Here is an 18,967-nt window from a genome sequence, read left to right as displayed (position 1 = left end):
AAGCTCTATGTTCCCATTCCTTCAAGGTAGGATCTCAACATGGGAGCGGCCCAGGCTGAGGGGGAGACACAGAGGCTCAAGCATCTCCAGTGCAACATAAAGGAACAGTCAATTTTGGATTTTGGTTGGGTGGAATATCCACCATATAAACTCCCTTGGATTCTTCCTTCCTTTTGCTTCCAGGGGGCAGACAGCATATGCTTTGCTCTGTGATGACACTTTGAAGTCTCTTTCTGGAGTCAGTGCAATTGGCCAGCAAAGGATGTTCTGAGCAAACCTTTTCAGGGTTGCCCTACAGCACAGAATTTTCATTAAAGAATTTTTACCACTACAATATAAATGGGGAATATAAAGATATACTGCTAAAATGAGACATAAAATTGGATATATAAATTGCTATTTTCTGATTAAATCTGGGGAGTACAGTCACTGTGGATGGAGTCAAATTCCTTCAATACATTTCCTTATGTTTTGATGAGACAGGGTCATTTTGACCTTTCAAATACATTAATCAAATTCCAGGGGTCTGTGGTTGACACATGGAAAAGAAAAAATAAGAAGAAAATAAACAATTTTATGTTTTAAATCTGTGGGAGATGAGTAAACAATGTGAGTACATGAATAAAATTCCTGCTTAGGTCCAAAACATCCCAAATAAACAGATTAATTTTATAAAATGGTTTTGGGAAATGTTATATATTCAAACTATTTAAATTGATTCAGTGTAAAAATGAAAGTACCTCATGGAGTAAAACTTTATGTTAACTTAATGTATGTCTATTTTCATTTATATCACAATTTATTATTAATATCTATTAAGGTATGTATAGTGCCACCTGTATTCGAGATAATTCATTCATCCTCAGTTTAAACATACTGTCACTAGCAGGCTTCAAGTAACATAAGAGATTAGGCAAAATGCAAAGCAGGGAATATAACAGAATGGACACTTTATGTTATATTCTGTTACTAAAAGATGCAGAGAGGCTGGGCATGGTGGCTCACACCTGTTATCCAAGCACTCTGGGAGGCCAAGGTGGCAGATCACATGAGGTTGAGAGTTCAAGACCAGCCTGGCCAACGTGGTGGAAACCCATCTCCACTATAAATACAAAAATTAGCAGGGCATGGTGGTGGGCACCTATAATCCAAGCTACTTGAGAAGCTGAGGCGGAGAATCACTTGAACCCAGGAGGTGGAGGTTGCGGTGAGCCGAGATTGCCTCACTGCCCTCCAGCCTAGGCAACAAAGAGAGACTCCACCTCAAAAAAAAAAAAAAAAAAAAAGATGCAGAAAAAGTAGATATTGTTAGGCAGAAAAGGAAGCAGAGAGATAATATATTAGCAGGAATTTGAATATCATTACATTTGAATACTGATTCTCATATTTTTGGTCAACTAACAAAAAGGCAGAGAAGATGGGCAAATAACATGTATGCATTTGTTTTAAATAATGCAATTACTTAATTTCTGTTGAGTTTTAATTTTGATAACTCCTTCCTAGATACATAACCATAGTATTAATCAAACACATAATGTTATTAATGCTGAAGCAATTTAAGTTTAAAATATATCCTCTATATGTGGTTTTAAATGTTGGTTTTTTTGTTAGGCAATATAAAAATAGACAAGTTATAGTTATAATTTTTTGAAATACATCTTGAGGACAAACAAAAAGATAGCATTTGTGAATAAATAAATATTAATTTGAGATTTTAATTTTCATTGGCAATAAGTATTTTAATATTTGAAATAGCCAAGATCAAAATCATTTCTAAGTGATGGTATATGCTGGTTGTTAATTATGCATTTTCAACATACACATTTTAAACTCTAGGTTTCTAAATTTATCTAATTTTCTGACTTCACACCAAGTAGAACTTAAGCATCATTGCACATAATTGAGGAACTATCAAGTTATAGGCTAGAACAACCCTGGAGTAAATCTCTTTTGCTCTCTCTGAGCAGATGCACACCTAGTTGATGGTTCATAGGGGAGTGGCAAAAAGCATGAAAAAAAATCTCATAATATGTCTCTAGATAATTGCATTTCCCCCTTTTATTTAATAACACCCACTGAAAAGCCCTGTTTTTAGTCTGCTGTGGTAGGAAAGCAAGCAGTAAAGCCAGGGAGGGCATTTACAGGGTGTCTGGAAAATGCTAGCGCTTGGAGAGGGGCTTTGCAAACACTAAGTCATTGGTTAGTGTGAAATTTCAGAACCCAGGACCAAGAGGCCCAAAGAGATGATCTAGTTGTGCTATTTGCATTTTTTACTTTTTGAAAGGACTCAGCCATTTAAAGGTTTTGTATATTTATAATTAACTTACGTAAGTGAATTGTTTACATTAAGAAAATGAGCAAGATTTTACTTACAAGCTCATAAACAGATGAGCACTAATAGTAATGTAAATGGCTAAACACTTTTGAACACTATATTATTGTAGAAGAAACAATCAATGTTGAGTTCTTGAGTACCTAAGGATTGACTCATCCCCAGTCCTTTTCAGGTGAAAACAGAAATACTAACCAATTCTGCAGAAGTCCCCTTCCCAGCCTGGACTGCAGCAGCACTTTCCCGTGGGGGTGCAGTAGCCGTTTCGACAGAGCCTGGAGCACTCTGAAGTCAGTGTCTGTGCAGGTTGTACCGTGGCTCTGCATTCCTCAGGCATTAAAGGTCTACATTAAAAGACAATAGTTGAAAGTGTATTCCATTTGAAAATCAACAGTGGAATGAAATCTAGTGATTCTGTGGCTTACAAAGCATGCCTCTTACTTTCTAGAGAGACTTTTTTTTTTAAGTGACTCAGTCAGATTTACAACTTTCTAAGGATAGGAAATACATACCAGCGAGGAAACAAACTAACCAGTTTGTAACCCAACTAAACACACTAAGTAAACATTCTAAGAAACTTTATCCTGATCAAAACCCATTGATGAAACTATCTTTAATTAAATTGATATTTCACATTTGGTAAGTATGAATTTCTAACAATTGCAATATTTAAAGTAAAGATGTATAAATATCTTAAAACTTTTCCCCCTATATCTACAAAAATGTTTAGGAATAGTGTCTGTGATAGTTTCACTTGTTATTGACACAGTTGGCAGTAGTACAGGGCTGAAGGCATTTATCAAAATGACTTGTAGCCTGCAAAGCTTTGGAATCTTTGTTTTTTTTTAAATTTTATTTTTGTTTTAATTTTATATTTCTTATGAGATAATATTTTTAGACTGATTTTTCTTGAAAGGTGACCATAATACATGTGTGTATACTATTGAGTCGAAGTTTAAACTCCATGCACAGAAAGATCCATATATATGTGAAGATTATATATATATAAAATCTGATTTTGATCCATATATGTAATGATTATATATGTATATATAAATAATTTGATTTTGTCCTGCTATAAGGAAAAAGAATGCTAAAAGTAGCAAACAGAAACATCTTATTTGCAATGTAAAAAGTCATAGATTTTAATTGTTCTACAACTGCCATCATTTATAGTGGAAACCAAGATGCCTTCAGGAGATTTTTATGGTTCTTACTGTTTTTAAAATAAGATGTCATTTGAGCTGGGTCAGGCTGGAGTCATAGTCACAACTGCTCATTACCTAATCTTCAGGGAAAAAAATATGCAGTGGCACTTTCCTATCAGTCGCTGTTACCTGTGCCACAGTGTGGTGAGAAGTTTCTTTTCAGTTAAGGAATGTAAACAAATGTTTTCATTGACAGTCAAATCAACAGCATTAGGATGGCCAAGCAAATGGACACCTTAAGTACCATAAAAAGAAGGTGATCATTACAGGTCAAAACCTCAAGAGGTAAATTACAGAGCTTTCTGAGATAAGCAAATAATTAAGCCCTGCAGACTCAGCTTTTTTGAGATAGGTTACCTTGTTATGTCCCTATGGCAATATGAACAGTGATGATAATTTGGGTCCTGATCTCAGGCTGTTTCTACAATGACTCAAAACCATATAGAAACCATATATGGTAAAAACAAAAATATTTAAAATGTACGGTGGCTTCCCTAGCTCTTCTTCTGAAGAAAAGTCCCACTCTATGTCGAAAGTGCTATGTTCTGCAGCTAACATGACAATTCAGAAAACTCCCTTAAATCTATTCAGCCTCTTATTTGAATCTAGGAATGGTCAATTTATGTGAAAGTCCCTTCAGGCATTCTATGCACTAAGCATATTTTTATTCAAAAAACATTAACAGTTTCCATATGTTCCTCAAAAGTGTCTTTCTGGGAGTAAGGGTGGGGTGGGATAAGGTAGAGAAAATGTTAAATGGCTATGCCAAGAAAAGTAAGGACACAATCTTCGCCTTCTTCTTGTTGTTCTTGAGTATCCCAAGTATATTCTATTTCTTTGTCATTTAAAATTCTTATTTTGTTTGTGAGACAATGGTGGCATTTCTGACCACAAGAAGAGCAGTTTTTCAGTAGCCATGAAATTCTTCTGAGTCATAGGCCACTGAGTGGCATTCAGTAAACAAATATTCTAGTTGAAATTGCAGAATTCTGTACATCTAATTTCTATTCCTTACTCACTTGCTCACCCACTTTCTGACTCATTCAAGAAAAGAGACCCAGAAATAGAGTATGTCAAAAATCTGTTACATGTTATAGGCAATGCAAAATTTGCAGGTACCTACTCTCACATACTACCCCATGAGATGGTTTATGCCTGAACAGGTGAATCCAAAGAGATGGCATCATTTAGGTCATGAATATAGATGAACTTTGTTAAACTCCAACTAGAAGATGTTGCCTGTTTGAGGCAAAGTATAGGAACACTGATTCATGGGCATTGGTAAAAGGAATGAGGACATGATAAATAGGAATCTGATACTGAAGGGCTATTCTTTAGGGAGAGTGTCTGACCCCTGTTTCCCTGCTGATACTCCAATTTGATGCTTTGACTATTTTTCACCAAACATTCAAACATAAGGAAACTCAGATCAGGGAGAAGATTCTAAATTTTTTTTCCCTAAGATTTGGTAAATGCTTGTTTACCTGCGGATGTAGTAATTATTTCACACCTGGGCTTGTTTACTTTAATTTATGTAAGACTGTGTGGCTGTAATATACAAGCATTGTAATTCCCTCAAGTTTTATTTAAATACCAGGAGAAATTATCTTTTTTTGTTCTACGCGGTAGATAAATAACATTCTGCGCTTATTATATTAAATCAATCCTCTCTCTTTTAAACTGTTACTCTATCAGGGCTCCCTTAATATGAACATTTACCTAAAAGATTGCCTGTCTCTTACAGGGTTCTCTTCAGGAATAGGCTATTTGTCTATTTTTTTTTTTTTCCCTTCTTCACTGAAGGTTTTCTGAGGGCAGAAGCTACATACTCAATCCTCTTCAAGTCCAATCATTTACTTGGGCAAGTACTGCGCTCTTCAGGGAGATAAGACATAAATAGTACAGGGTCCTGAGCCTCACACAGACCACTGAGGATAAGAAAAACATGCATACACAAAAGTATAATGCAGTGTGATCTTTGCTATGATACAGGCACACATGCAGTATCATAGAAACACAGATGAGGAGGCAACTAGTTTAAGGGATGTTATAGAGAGATGACATTTATACCACCATGTATTTTATCTTCTTCAAGTACTCATATTCATAGGAACTAGGAAAATCCTGTATAGTCAGTCAATAAATGTTTATTAAATTAAATTAGGTCAGGTACGGTGGCTCACACCTGTAATCCCAGCATGTTGGGAGGTTGAGGTGGGTGGATCATCTGAGGTCAGGAGTTTGAGACCAGCCTGGCCAGTATGGTGAAACCCTGTCTGTACTAAAAATACAAAAATTAGCTGGGTGTCGTCTTGGGTGCCTGTAATCCCAGCTACTCAGGAGGCTGAGGCAGGAGAATCGCTTGAACCCAGGAGGTGGAGGTTGCAGTGAGCCGAGATCATGCCATTGCACTCCAGCCTGGGCAACAAGAGTGAAACTCCATCTCAAAATAAATAAATAAAATAAATAAATTGAATTTATATAGTAGTAACTTTCTCAAATACACTCTCTGAAATATGAACTCCATGAGGACAAATATTTCCTCGCATCTCTTGTGGCTCCCCAGGACCTAGAAGAATGTGTTGCACGTGGAAGATGGTTAATAAAAATCTATTGAATGAATGAAATTAATAAGAATATGGAATTTTAAAAGGCTGTTTGAGCCCCTTCTATGTTGTTGTGTAAAGATATTAGGAAAATATGGGCCATTCAGGGGAGGGATATCCTTAAAATCAAATTGCTATACTTTCATATCATAAACACAAAACATTTACTGTATTTCTCTCTATTGCCTAAATAAACTTGTCTTAAAGTTTTTTCCAAGGTACAGTTATACTCATTCTGAAAGATGCATTTTGATAATAATTATAATCATAGTAAATAAACCGAAGGCTAAGAAGTCAAGGTCAGCATGAGATAAAGAGACAGGATTGTCTTCTCTTACAGATGGTAATTAAGTCAACACATTAAAATTCAATTTTCTAATATTTGGTAGCGTCTGACAAAGATTTTTGGTGATTCCAACCATTCCCCTCCAATAAGTCTTTGTAATGGTGACATTCTTCCTTTTACTGAAACGAACAGGGCCCTTTAACATGAAATAAAGAGAAACAAAAAAGGAATAAACAATACCTTTAAACTTCATTATTATTGTCATGTTGAAATAGACCATCTTACATATACTTAAGTACTACATATACACACCTAGATAGAATCTAAACAAAACTTTAGGGTATATATCTGTGATGCATTAACCCATTTTCATACTTTTTTTATTGGACTGGAAAATTGGGTGCTTTAATGTACGATCTAATAAGAATCATTTAAATTGTCTTGTTCTTCTTTTAAACAATAACTCTTTAAACTTTTGGACCCTTCACTCTACTAAATGAAGTCAGAGTAACTTTCAAAACAGAAAACTTACCCAAGAGGTTGTTTAGGCTTGTAAAAAAGAATATATCTAGCCTATTTGTTGACAGCTATCCCCATAGCCCTTGAGCTTAATTTAAATCAGAAAAACATATTTCCTAATCCCTTCACGCATGACAAATAATGAAACACTAAAACCCTAGTGCAAAAAACTGTCCAACATTCTTTAATGTATAAAGCACTGTTTTCAGAAATTTAAAAAATTTTCTTAGAAACCAACTTTGGCTTGCTTTGTGTAGTAGTATAAAGATTTGGACACTTTTTTGAAAAAAAAGGAAGCTGAGAAGCATAAGTTATTTATAACATCCGTTAGAGGTGATGACTTTCTGTGAATAGCTAAGACCAACAGTGAATGTCTTTGGGTAGTGGTATTCTGAATGGTTTTCATTTCGTGATATTTAATTTTGGGGATGAACAAATAAATCAGTACATGAGAAGTCCTTTGATTCTGTGTGGAGGTACGAGGATAAATCCTGTTTGAGCAGTACTACCCTTCCAAATGAGCACTGCAGAAATCTATTTCGTCTAACAAAAAGGAAAGGAGCTCATTCTGAAATTTTTGTGAAGTGTCCGGATTTTGAATTCATTTCATTGTAAAACAAGATATACAGATCAAGAGTAATACTTATGTATGAAATCCTGATGGAGGTATTAGAAGATGTAATAATTCTGTAGCCTGTCTTAGACAGCTTTATGTTTAAGGGTGGAAGGTGACCTAAGAGCTGTGTTACTCCTTTATCCACAGACACATTGGGACACATGGAAAAGAGCACCCTTGAGACTCTAACATTTAAAAAACTACTTTTCTTCCATGTTTTCATTCTCATGAGAGGAAAAATTGATAAGTCAAAATCCTTATTCCACAGAATGCAGAATCTCAGGCCCTAACCCCAGATCTACTGATGTTGAATCTTTAACAAAATGACCAGGTGACTCACATGCATATTCAAGTTTGTGAGGCCTGTTTCTAAATTAGGTCCATTTCCCAGCCAGGAGGAATCAATGTGGCCATTAATTGGTGTATTCAGGCACTTCCAAGTAGAGAATGCTCTGAAATCTTCCAAATGGGTGGAGTCCTTGCCCTGAACAAGGAGGCAGTCTTCGAATGCCACAGCAGATTCTATGGTTTAATGAATTTCCTCATGCTGTAAGCAATTTGATACACAGTGATTATCCTTGACCACTCATCATTTTTAAGCCAATACTCATCACTTTTACCTAAAAAAGGGTAAGGAAGTGAAAAATTTCTTATGATGGGATAAATTTTTACTGTCTCCCATCTGTGGAGCTTTAGGAATAGGAATAAGTGCTAGTATAGTACTTGCTGTGTCATCTTTTTATTAATCATTTTAGTGCCTTTCTCAAAGGCAGTACACAAACTGATATTTTTCTTCTTCGTAATTGTCTTTAATCTGGCTGTTCACTGAATTTTTCCTAGTCATATCGGTGTTTCTTTCTTCAGTGTCAGTTTACTTATAAGTAGTAGAATGCTGTATTCTGAAGGATTTACCGCATGTTTTGAGACTATACATAGCCATTTTATAGGCAGCTTTAAAAACAACAATGCATTATACAAACTCAATTTCGCTGAGGAATCATATATTTATAATACAATCATATTCCAGGTAGAAGAACGGAGCCAATGGAATCTCTTCCTGTGTAACCATGTAATATTGATCTCATTGGAACTTCATGGCAGTATTGACAGCAACACACATTTCCTAATGTATTTTTCAAGTACTATCTGAAGTACAGCAAGAAATTAAATGTTTTAAGAGTTACTGCTTCCATTTTATTTTTAAGGAATACCTTCCTTGACATTATAGCATACGTAGGCTGCAGAAATATCTTTATTATGCATTCTTAAATAACTCTGATACTAGAATAAAGAGGAAAAAAAACCTTTGAATTCAAGGACAACTCTGAATTTATGTACCTTATAAATCATATTCTAATTTTTAATTTGTACTAAATATTTCTAAAATTTGAGTTTAGGATGGATAAAGCTAATGTTCTATCTTATTTTTACATAGTGTCTAGAAATTTCTCTGTCCTAAAATATGCTGAAAACAAGTGGGGCTTAACATTGGCTGTCTTCTTTGTGACTAATATTCTCTTCATTGTGAGGATTTCTGAGATTTAAAAGTCTCATCCTCACATGTTGAACTCACTTGCTCACTAAGAAATAGTGTTACTTGGCTTTAATACCTAGGCAGTTTGAAACTGAGTTGGCACTAAACCTTTCAAAGGAGGCGAAAGCAGTAGTAACTTAGTGAATTGAGCCACAGGTTTGACTGTCTACTGCTAATAACATTGTCAGAAATTTCACAAATATCCATCTAATTTTCTTCTGTGGTTAAAGATGCAACCATAATAAAAGCAAATAATGAAGCCACTTACATTTTTCAAGTTTAACTTTATTCTCATGAGAGAGGGTCAGCTTTGTAATTCTTAAATTTAAAAGATCAGAAAATGTATGAAGAGATTAAGTGGCTTTCACCCAGCTAGTTACAGAGAATTCTGGAACTCTTTCCTGGTTCAGTGTTCTTTCCACTGAACTGGCCCTCTTACTTTAGGAAAAAAGGTAACAATGTACCCACATTTCAGTCCTATTAATCTCCCTATACAAACATCAACACCACAGTACACAAATATCTAAAAGGGTATGTGGATCTGCTGTATCAACTTTGGTTTATCAACTTAACTCAATGCATATATTTCCATGGAAATTCAGGACATGAAAAGTTATGTAATATCTTACAGGGAAGACCTAGGAGAAAAGATTAATGAAACTAAATAATAATGTCATGTGCTTTTAGATAAAAAGACAAGGTCCAGTTTTATCAAATTGCCTTAGGTATTTGTTGTATTATATTTGCAATATCCTAGCTTTAGAAACTGATCAACTATAATATGAGCAGTGAATATAGAAAAATAGGCATTTCTACTGTAATTCAGTGTACATGTTCCTGAAAAATATTGTATTCCACAAAATGGCACTTAAAATAAGGGGGCTGTTATGGACTGCTTTTTTCCCTCCAAAATCATATATTGAGGCCCTAACCCCCAAAATAACAGCATTAGGAGACAGGGTCTTTGGGAAGAAGTGAGATTTAAATAAGGTCATGAAGATAGAGCCCCCATGATGCGGTTATTGCCATTATAAGAAGTGTCACCAGAGAGCTTGCTTTCTTTCTTTCTCCATCGTGTTAGGATACAGTGAGAAGGTGGCAATATGCAAACCAGAAATGGAGCCTTCACCAAGCATCCAACCATGCTGGCACCCTGCTCTTGGATTTCCTCCAGTACGATCAGAAGTCTGTTGTTTAATCCACCTAGGTATTTTGTTATAACCACCTCAGCTGACTAAGACAAGGGCTTATGGGAAGAATTGGTTTGGGGCAGACCCCTCAAGATCTGTGCAGCTTTGTAACTAAAGCAGTGGTGAAAACAAAAGCTGGTACCTTGGAAGAAAGTTTGGGCAACTAAGCGAGCAACTCAGAAGTAGCTGGAGGTCGCTTCAGGAGAGATTAGAAACACACAAAACAAAATAATGATGGAAGTGGAACTCTGAAAAGAGGATGTGCACCCTGAAGAAAGCCACGGAAGACTGTGGGATGCATCCTGAAAGAGGGAAACCCAGTACAGGCACTTACTTTTCATTGACGACTCAGTTGAGAAGGGTTTTCCTGCCTGTGCAACAGCTAGGCTGAGGGCATGTTCCTTTCCTTATAATTCTCGTTACATCTTGCTTGAAAAGCTGCATAACTACTTTCATGTTGTGCTGATATTCTCTTTTGTATATGAGCTTATTAGTGTTAAAGAAATTCTCACTGTAGCAGAACAGACTTGAATGGGAAACCAAATCATGGTGAATTTTACCTACATCAATAACTTCTGGATCATTAATTTGGCAATTTATAATGTACAGTGTTATGGTACAGTATTTTTGCTTCAAAGTGTTTTATCTCAAATAATATTTTTTACCTTTTAATAACATATGCAATCTCCTGATTTAAAGTAAAAATAAACTTCTTAGGGGATGGGACCAACTTCCCATTCATTCTCTCCCTCTGTAGCACATAATGCAAATATAATATATTGAACACAGGAGACATACAAAAAATGCTTCTAATGAAATCAGGACTTAATGAAATCAGGAATCTTGGATTATATCTGTTCTTACTCTGATATGACACAAAAATAAAAACTAAATAATTAGGGTATAATAAAAAAGCCAATGCTATTGCTTCCTAATATAAAGAAGGAAATATATTCTGTTCAGAATTTCATGTCCAAAATCAAGTGTTTAATTTAAATACTTAATTCATAAACCATAATTGATAAAAATGTTAAACACAAGTATTGCTTTAGTAACTTAATATAACCAGAGAATTTTTTTCTGATTTTATCTATTTTTATTGTGATGAAAATAGCCCAGGGGAATGACAACTAATATTAACAAATAGAGTAAATAGGCTGGACACGGTGGCTCATGTCTGTAGTCCCAGCACTTTGGGAGGCCAAGGCAGGCAGATTACCTGAGGCCAGGAGTTCAAGACCAGCCTGGCCAACATGGTGAAACCCCGTCTCTACAAAAAATACAAAAAATTAGCCGGGTTTGGTAGTGTGCACCTGTAATCCCAGCTACTTGGGAGGCTGAGGCAGGAGAATCACTTGAACCTGGGAGGCTAAGGCAGGAGAATCGCTTGAACCTGGGAGGCAGAGGTTACAGTGAGCCGAGATCGTGCCATTGCCCTCCATCCTTGGCATCAAGAACAAAACTCTGTCTCAAACACACACGCACACGCACGCACGCGCGCACACACACCCACAGAATAAATAAATAACACTTGTATTACAACATAATTCAAAAGAGTTAAAGAATGCAGTATTTTTGTTTTAGAAATCATCAAAAAATAAATTCTTAGCTCCATTTCCCCACTTATAAAGCAATAGATCTACCAGTGTTTTAATTTCGTATCATACAAAGGTAGAAATTTAAGATTCACTAAATGCTTTAAAGGAGAAAAGAAATTTAAAACAAGTTTCTTTCCTATAAAAGAGCACAGGAATGTCAGTTCAAATTCTCTTTGAAGATGACTAGCCTGATGAATTTCCAAATTTTGATGTTCACATATCATTCGTCACAGTTGACAAAAATAAGTCATTCAAGTAACAAATTTTTTAACTTAACCAAAATGAATTAGTAACAAAATGATGCTAAGATGCAGTTTTTTCTTTATAAGCTACATCTTCCTCTAGAAAACATCTTTTCAAAAAATTTGCATGACTGTTTTAGACATATCTAATGCAACATTAAATCTGTCTTTATCTAAGGTACTGCAATATCTGATGATATACTAACTTACTATAAAAGTATAAGATATTCAAAAGGACTAATATCAGACTTCTAGCATTGTCCTAGAAGAGATAGTGGTGGGCATGTCAGTGGTGGTGGCCATGTTAATTGAAAAGAAAATGCTTTTAAGAATTTTTGACTCAATATATAAGTCTCACTTTGAAGAATATATTCTTCACCATTCACATTCTCCATTTTATAGCTTTTTAAATGAATGCCAGTTTGAAGTGGCAATTCAGTCAAGTTTTCATAGCAATCTGTCCAATTACTAAAGAAGATGATATTCTAAGTATCAAAATTGATAGCTTAAGAGAGACTACTTAGTATAAAAGAGAAAATTCCTTTGAATGCTGTGGTCATATGTCACATTTCCAGGAAATAGGATATATATATATATACACACTTATATATACATATATATACTTATACATATATATGTGTATATATATATACACACACGCACACAAAGAAGACTGATATATGTTCTCACCATAAATAATGATAAGTAGGTAAGGTGATGGATATGCTAGTTAACTTGACTCAGTCATTTCACAACATTTATCAAAATATCATGTTGTACACTGTAAATATATGCAATTCTTATTTGTCAATTATACCTTAAAGTTGGGGAAAAATTAAGAGTTTAGATTCATCTTTAATAGCTGTGGGAGACCAGTGAAGGATTTCAAGTAGGGGAGAAATAGAAGTAGTTTTGCGTTTTATAAATACAAATCTGTCAGCATTTGGAATAAAAGCATATGATGGTTTTTAAAAATAAGACATAAACACTTTAAAATAACATGGTCACACAAAGTTTTTTGTCATAAATTATTATATAATAGCACCTATTTATTTTGAAATAGGTGCAGCTCTACCTAACATTGCATGTGTTACTTGTATGTTGCAGTGTGTCTGTACACATGTACATGTATGCAAATCTTGCTAAAGTATGAATAAAATTTTAGTGATACTCAGGCTGCTACCATCTATTATGTATGCATGCTCATCCATTCATTAGAAGTTTCAACTTTGATCTTGCCCAATTCTTTTGTAGTATATCTCTAAAATTTCAGATGCTATATGGCAGCTTAGTAGGGATTTGTTAGTTGAAAAGGTATTGTGCACCACAACAGGAAATCTAGTATACTGATAATAAAATATAGTCAGGAAGATACATGTATATTCATCTTTGGTTACTGGATACATAGAATAGTGATGATAGCAAAAATGTGGAAAATGTTTTGCCTCTTAGACTTCATATCCACCATGCTGAATGGACTTTTATAGGGCATATACTTGTTCATGACCTCTAGTGTTAAGAAATTCTGTCATGTTTGAAAACTAGTCCCTAGTGGAGTCTGTATCCCTGTTAATAGCTGAAAGGTCAATGGAGCTGCTAAACAGTTTGTATTACTGTCAGGGTGGCCATGAAAACACCACCTGCTGCAAGAGGACTTGGCAGCTGGGTCAACAGGCACTGTGGGAATTTATCAACTTAGGGGGGCCACTTGCATAAAACTTTGACTGATGAATTGGGACTAGACTGGCTTATTGGGCTAAAGCTGCTCTATTATGTGTAACTTTCTTTAGGATGGCAGAGCTGCCTGCTGGCTCCCTGAGACATATGCAAAGGATAAACAGAACTGGTTTCCTCTTTTGAAGTGATTTTTTGGAAAAAAGCACTCTTTAGCATCCAGTCTAATAAGAAGTAGGATGAAGATATTAAGAAAACAATAAACAAAGGGCAGTAAGTGGGCCATGGTGGGGGAAGAGGAATGAGGGGCAGTTTTTGATATTGGTCACAGAGGAGATTGGGGATACAACATGTAGGTAAAATGACCTCTCGAGCCTGGAATTTGCATTGTTAATTTATAGGCTTATTAAGGGAATGGTGTGTGTGACTTGGTCGGGTAACAGATAAATGATATGTTAAAATATAGCAAGAGTGGGTATATAGTAATTAAATCAACATGATGGAGAATAATTTTCCTTTACAAATTCCTAGAGAAATAAACCCTGGAAATGTTTCAAAAAAAGTCATTTGGTTTAAGTTCATCTGAAACAAAAATTAAATAATATTTGTCAATACTATGAAAAAATTTGTGTTCCATAAAAATAAATCTTGGAAGTTACATAACTTTGTCAGAATTCTTTAATTTCCACCCCTAGAAACATTTATGTAATTCTGAAAGGATTTAGCAAAGAGTATCCAAGGTATAATTTGAAAACTACGTATTGAGAGTTCTTTTTTTTTTTTTTGAAACAGAGTCTCACCCTGTTGCCCAGGCTGCAGTGTGCAGTGGCGTGATCTCGGCTCACTGCAACCTCCACCTCCTGGATTCAAGTGATTATCCTGCCTCAGCCTCCTGAATAGCTGGGATCACAGGTGTGCACCACCACGCCCAGCTAATTTTTTGTATTTTTAGTAGATAGAGGGTTTCACCATGTTGGCCAGGCTGGTCTTGAACTCCTGACCTCAAGTGATCCTCCCATCTCGGCCTCCCAAAGTGCTGGGATTACAGGCATAGGCCACCATGCCTGGCTCTATTGAGTGTTCTTAGAAGCTCCATAGATGTCTTTATTCTAATTTTGGAACTAAAGGAACCTTAAAAGTTGAGAGATCACCTGAAAATAATCCTGGAATGCCTGGAATAAACACACAAAAATTACTAAAGAATGTAATATATTTAAAATAGATTGTTTAAACACCTTCACAGCCCTCTGTAGAATGCAGCAGGGACAGAAATATCATCTTCTATATATTTTTTTTGGACAAAGGGGCACAGTATGGTGAAATAATCTATGCTGAGTGCTACACTAAGGAAGATTTAGAGACCAGACCAATTGACTCCCTGTCTGACCTAGGTAGACTTGCTCCCAATCTTGACTAGTTTCAGATGGAACTACTAAGTAAAAGTAAAGTTATTGCCAAGATTTTGTGCTCAGTTCATCTAAATCTGTTTTCCAGACTGCTAGCTGAAGGATCTCCCAGGCTATGGCATGCTGAATTCAGTACTAGAGACTTTTTTGGATCCTGTGGGTTGGCTGAGCCAACTGGGTGACTGGTGTTGATTTGACCCTAACTCTGCTCTGCCATAAGATGTGACTGTTCAATCCCTGAAGGTATTCCAGGAGTGTGTACAATGTTCTAACATGGAGGCAAACTTAATTCCTTTTCTGTTTCCTCGGAAGTTGCTTTTTATTTTTTGAGACAGAGTCTTGCTCCGTCACCCAGGCTGGAGTGCAATGGTGCAATCTCGGCTCACTGCAACCTCCTCCTCCTGGGTTCAAGTGATTCTCCTGCCTCAGCCTACCGAGTAGCTGGGATTACAGGCACCCGCTACCATGCCCAGCTAATTTTTTGTAGTTTTACCAGAGACGGAGTTTTTACCAGGTTGGCCAGGCTAGTCTCAAACTCCTGACCTCAGGTGATCCACCCACCTTGACCTCCCAAAGTGCTGGGATTACAGGTGTGAGCCACCACGCCCGGCCTGGAAGTTTTTTTTTTTTTTTTTTCCTTAAATAACTCCTGAGTTCTAGGCATTTTCTATTTTTTTTCATGCTAAACAATGGCATTTAATTTTTACAAGAGAATATCTCACCATCCTTTTCTGAGATTGCTGCACACTGTAATTGATTTGAACTTATGTAAATGATTATGTAACTTACAGCTTTAGATCAAATTGTCCTTACAGACTGAGGTGGTAATACTAGAACCTTATCTGTTTTTGCCAAAATGATTTAAGAGATACTGCATATATAGTTTCTATGGTTTCTAAACTCCCTCATTGTGTGTGTGTGTGTTTTTGTGTGTGTCTGTGTGTGTGCACATGTAGGGAAAAATAGGAAAAACATAAATCCTATGGTAAGAATGTAACGTCTATGACATATAATACAGAAAATAACATAGTTTGCTGCTTTTCTCTTCTTGGGCCACAAATCAACTGATGTTTGAAAGTTATTCTGAAAACATTATTCTAGCAAACCTGGGGGTTTTGGTATGAGAATACAATTAACCTAAGAGTTTAATTTGTGTTTGATTTTTGGTATAAAAAAAGTGTCTATATATTGTTTTTTTAGCTGACAAGAATCTTTTTTAAAATTCTACCTCAAAAATTTTAGAAAAACAATTCTGCCCTAACACAGACATCCTGAACACTACTATGCTTGTAATTAGTTTGTTTCCAAAATAATCCTGTTCACATACTTAAGTGTCCGCTTATATAGAACTTCAACTCATTTAGGAAGAAATATTATGATAATAAACGTTGATGGCCAAATCAAAACAGCATGAGGCTCCCAACAAATGTTTATAAAAACATTTGTTTTCTTATAGTCAGTTTAATTTTGAAATTTATGCTCATGTCTGTGTACAAGGACGGTTTCTTTGGGACTCTGCTACTTCCCCCACCTTCTGAAAAGCAAACACAAATCTTAACCCGGGCCCCCCACATGACGTGACTCACCAGAAACAGGCACCATAATGAGAAGTCAGGGCTTCAGGTATGTCACTCTGAGACCACCCTACTAGAGGAGAACTAAGATCACAAAGCCAAGGTCCCTTATGGCAACCTTGGTAATTAGACACTAATAATAGATTGAAGGTGTAAAATGCACCTAAACTCAGCCACAGACTAAACAATCCAGACAAAGAGAGAAAGATTTTTGTGAGAAGGAGAGAGAATCCATTACAATGCTACCAGGTACTTTGCAAAAACATATAGACTTAGATAGTATAACGGAATAACAATGACTGTTTTGAAACCAATTGTATTATATCTGAGTGAAATCCCTAAACCTCATTATGAGTCTTTAGAATGCTGCTATTTTGTGAATTAACATTAGTTTGATTTTTATTCTTAAGGTTGACAACTTCAATAATCCCCTAAGTGTCTGATTTTATTTTCATTTATCTTTGCTTTTCTTATGGAGGTCATTAATTTCACACTTGCAGAAAAAAAATCGCTATAGTATATAGATGGATATTTATCTTACTGTGAAAGAAAATGTATACTGTTAAATAGAGAAGGGATGTTATCAACCTGTGATATGTGATACTGCCCAGAGATTGTTTGAACTGATTCTTCTTTTTGTTCTGCAAGAGCCGATGTCAACCTACATTTCCCTCAGAAAAGCGTTTTGTTGTATAGAAAAATGACAAAATCTCAGAAAAACATACACAATTTACAATTTACAAAGAATATTTTTAAATGCCCTTAGTAAACTTTTCAGATTATTAGAATTAATTCTTTTGAAAAAGACTTGAATTGAAATTTGAAAATGGAGTCATGAAAATAGCATAGAAGGAATCTGAAATTTGCAGCGTGGTGTGGCTAAACAGTAACAAGTCCTAGTGCTCAACAACAGTCGTGTCTCTGAGAATCCTTAGGTTTTGTTATGATTAGCTGTTTCTAAATTTATGACTAATGTATTTTCGACAACATATAATTTTATCAGCTTCTGATAGCTCAGGTTTGATCCATGAAATTAACAACTGACTAGTGATGATTCAAGATGATTGAAGTACATATGTATAAATGTTGTGATGGGTGAGTGGGAAGGACCAGGGGTGAGATAAACATATTCTTTAAAGGATTAAAACATTCAAATCCTTCTTTTGCTGAAGCAAATAACAAAACCCTACTTAAGTTTTTGTCTAGTCACCCCAGTCTTCATGAGCACTGTAAGCTTTCAGATAATTTCCAAATGAGGCTCAGATGTTGAACTGCCAAAGTAACTTACCTGTTTACTTAACAAAAATCATACTAAGCAGCTGTCATGTCTGCCAGTATGTTTCTCGTTTTCTTAACAATGAGGAGGGTTTATGGCTTCCAACACCAGAGCCTAAGCCACAGCCTCACACGTCAGGGCCCCTTTCTGGCTTTTAACTGAGGACTCTGATTCCATGAATATAATGCTGCTCTGTGATGACAGCAAGAACGACACGAATGAGCTTTTAAAGTTCTGCATAGTGGCATCAGTCATCATAGGCGAAGAAAATCCTTTCAGGACAGCGCTAAGCATATGGAAGTGGCAGAAGTGTACATCTTGGCTGATTGCTAATTGTGACGTTCCTATCGTTAATTGAATGAACTAAAATAATTGGAAGAAGAAAATTACTTGACTTAATGGGATACAAAGAAATCTCACCTTTTGGGATCTACAATTTTGTAGAGTTTTCCATTGTGAGTCTGGGTCATACTTTTACCGCTTGATAAAATGTAAACTTCACCTGTTAAAGAAAGAAATAACAATAAGCAAATTTATAGCAGTACAGGTCCTTACTTCCTATTGCCTGGCAGTTATTCTATATGTCAGTCTATCTCCATCTATCCACAAGAAAATCACTTGCCTAAAGATTATGCAAGAGTCTCACATGTCTGCCTTTACAGTGCATCCAGAATTCCAGATTCCAGTCACTCCTTTCCATATCCCACTACTACTCCAGTGCAAGCAGATATTATTTCTCATCTAGATTATGGCAGCAGCTGTCTAACTGAGCTCTCTGTTGCCACTCTTGTTCTTCTGTGTGTATTCTCAATGTACCAGCCACAGTGATTCTTTTCAAAGGAGTTAGATCATGTAAGTTGGATCACATTCCTTTGTTTCAATGCCCTGCAATAGCTTCTTATCTCA

General features: G+C 35.8%; 1 protein-coding gene across 2 annotated transcripts in view; it reads right to left on the bottom strand.

The window, feature by feature from the left end:
* Positions 1-18,967, bottom strand: part of HHIP (hedgehog interacting protein) — a 97,128-nt gene that overhangs the window by 7,665 nt on the left and 70,496 nt on the right. For both annotated transcript variants that reach the window (XM_054486722.2, XM_054486720.2), the window contains exons 11-12: positions 18,482-18,563; positions 2,528-2,676 (exon numbers count right to left, since the gene is read on the bottom strand). In XM_054486722.2, coding sequence (XP_054342697.1) covers positions 2,528-2,676; positions 18,482-18,563 — 231 coding nt within the window. The remainder of the gene's footprint in view (positions 1-2,527; positions 2,677-18,481; positions 18,564-18,967) is intronic.

Source organism: Pongo pygmaeus, chromosome 3, assembly GCF_028885625.2.
Source record: "Pongo pygmaeus isolate AG05252 chromosome 3, NHGRI_mPonPyg2-v2.0_pri, whole genome shotgun sequence".
Lineage (NCBI taxonomy): Eukaryota > Metazoa > Chordata > Mammalia > Primates > Hominidae > Pongo > Pongo pygmaeus.
This window is presented reverse-complemented; position numbering and strand designations above follow the sequence as displayed.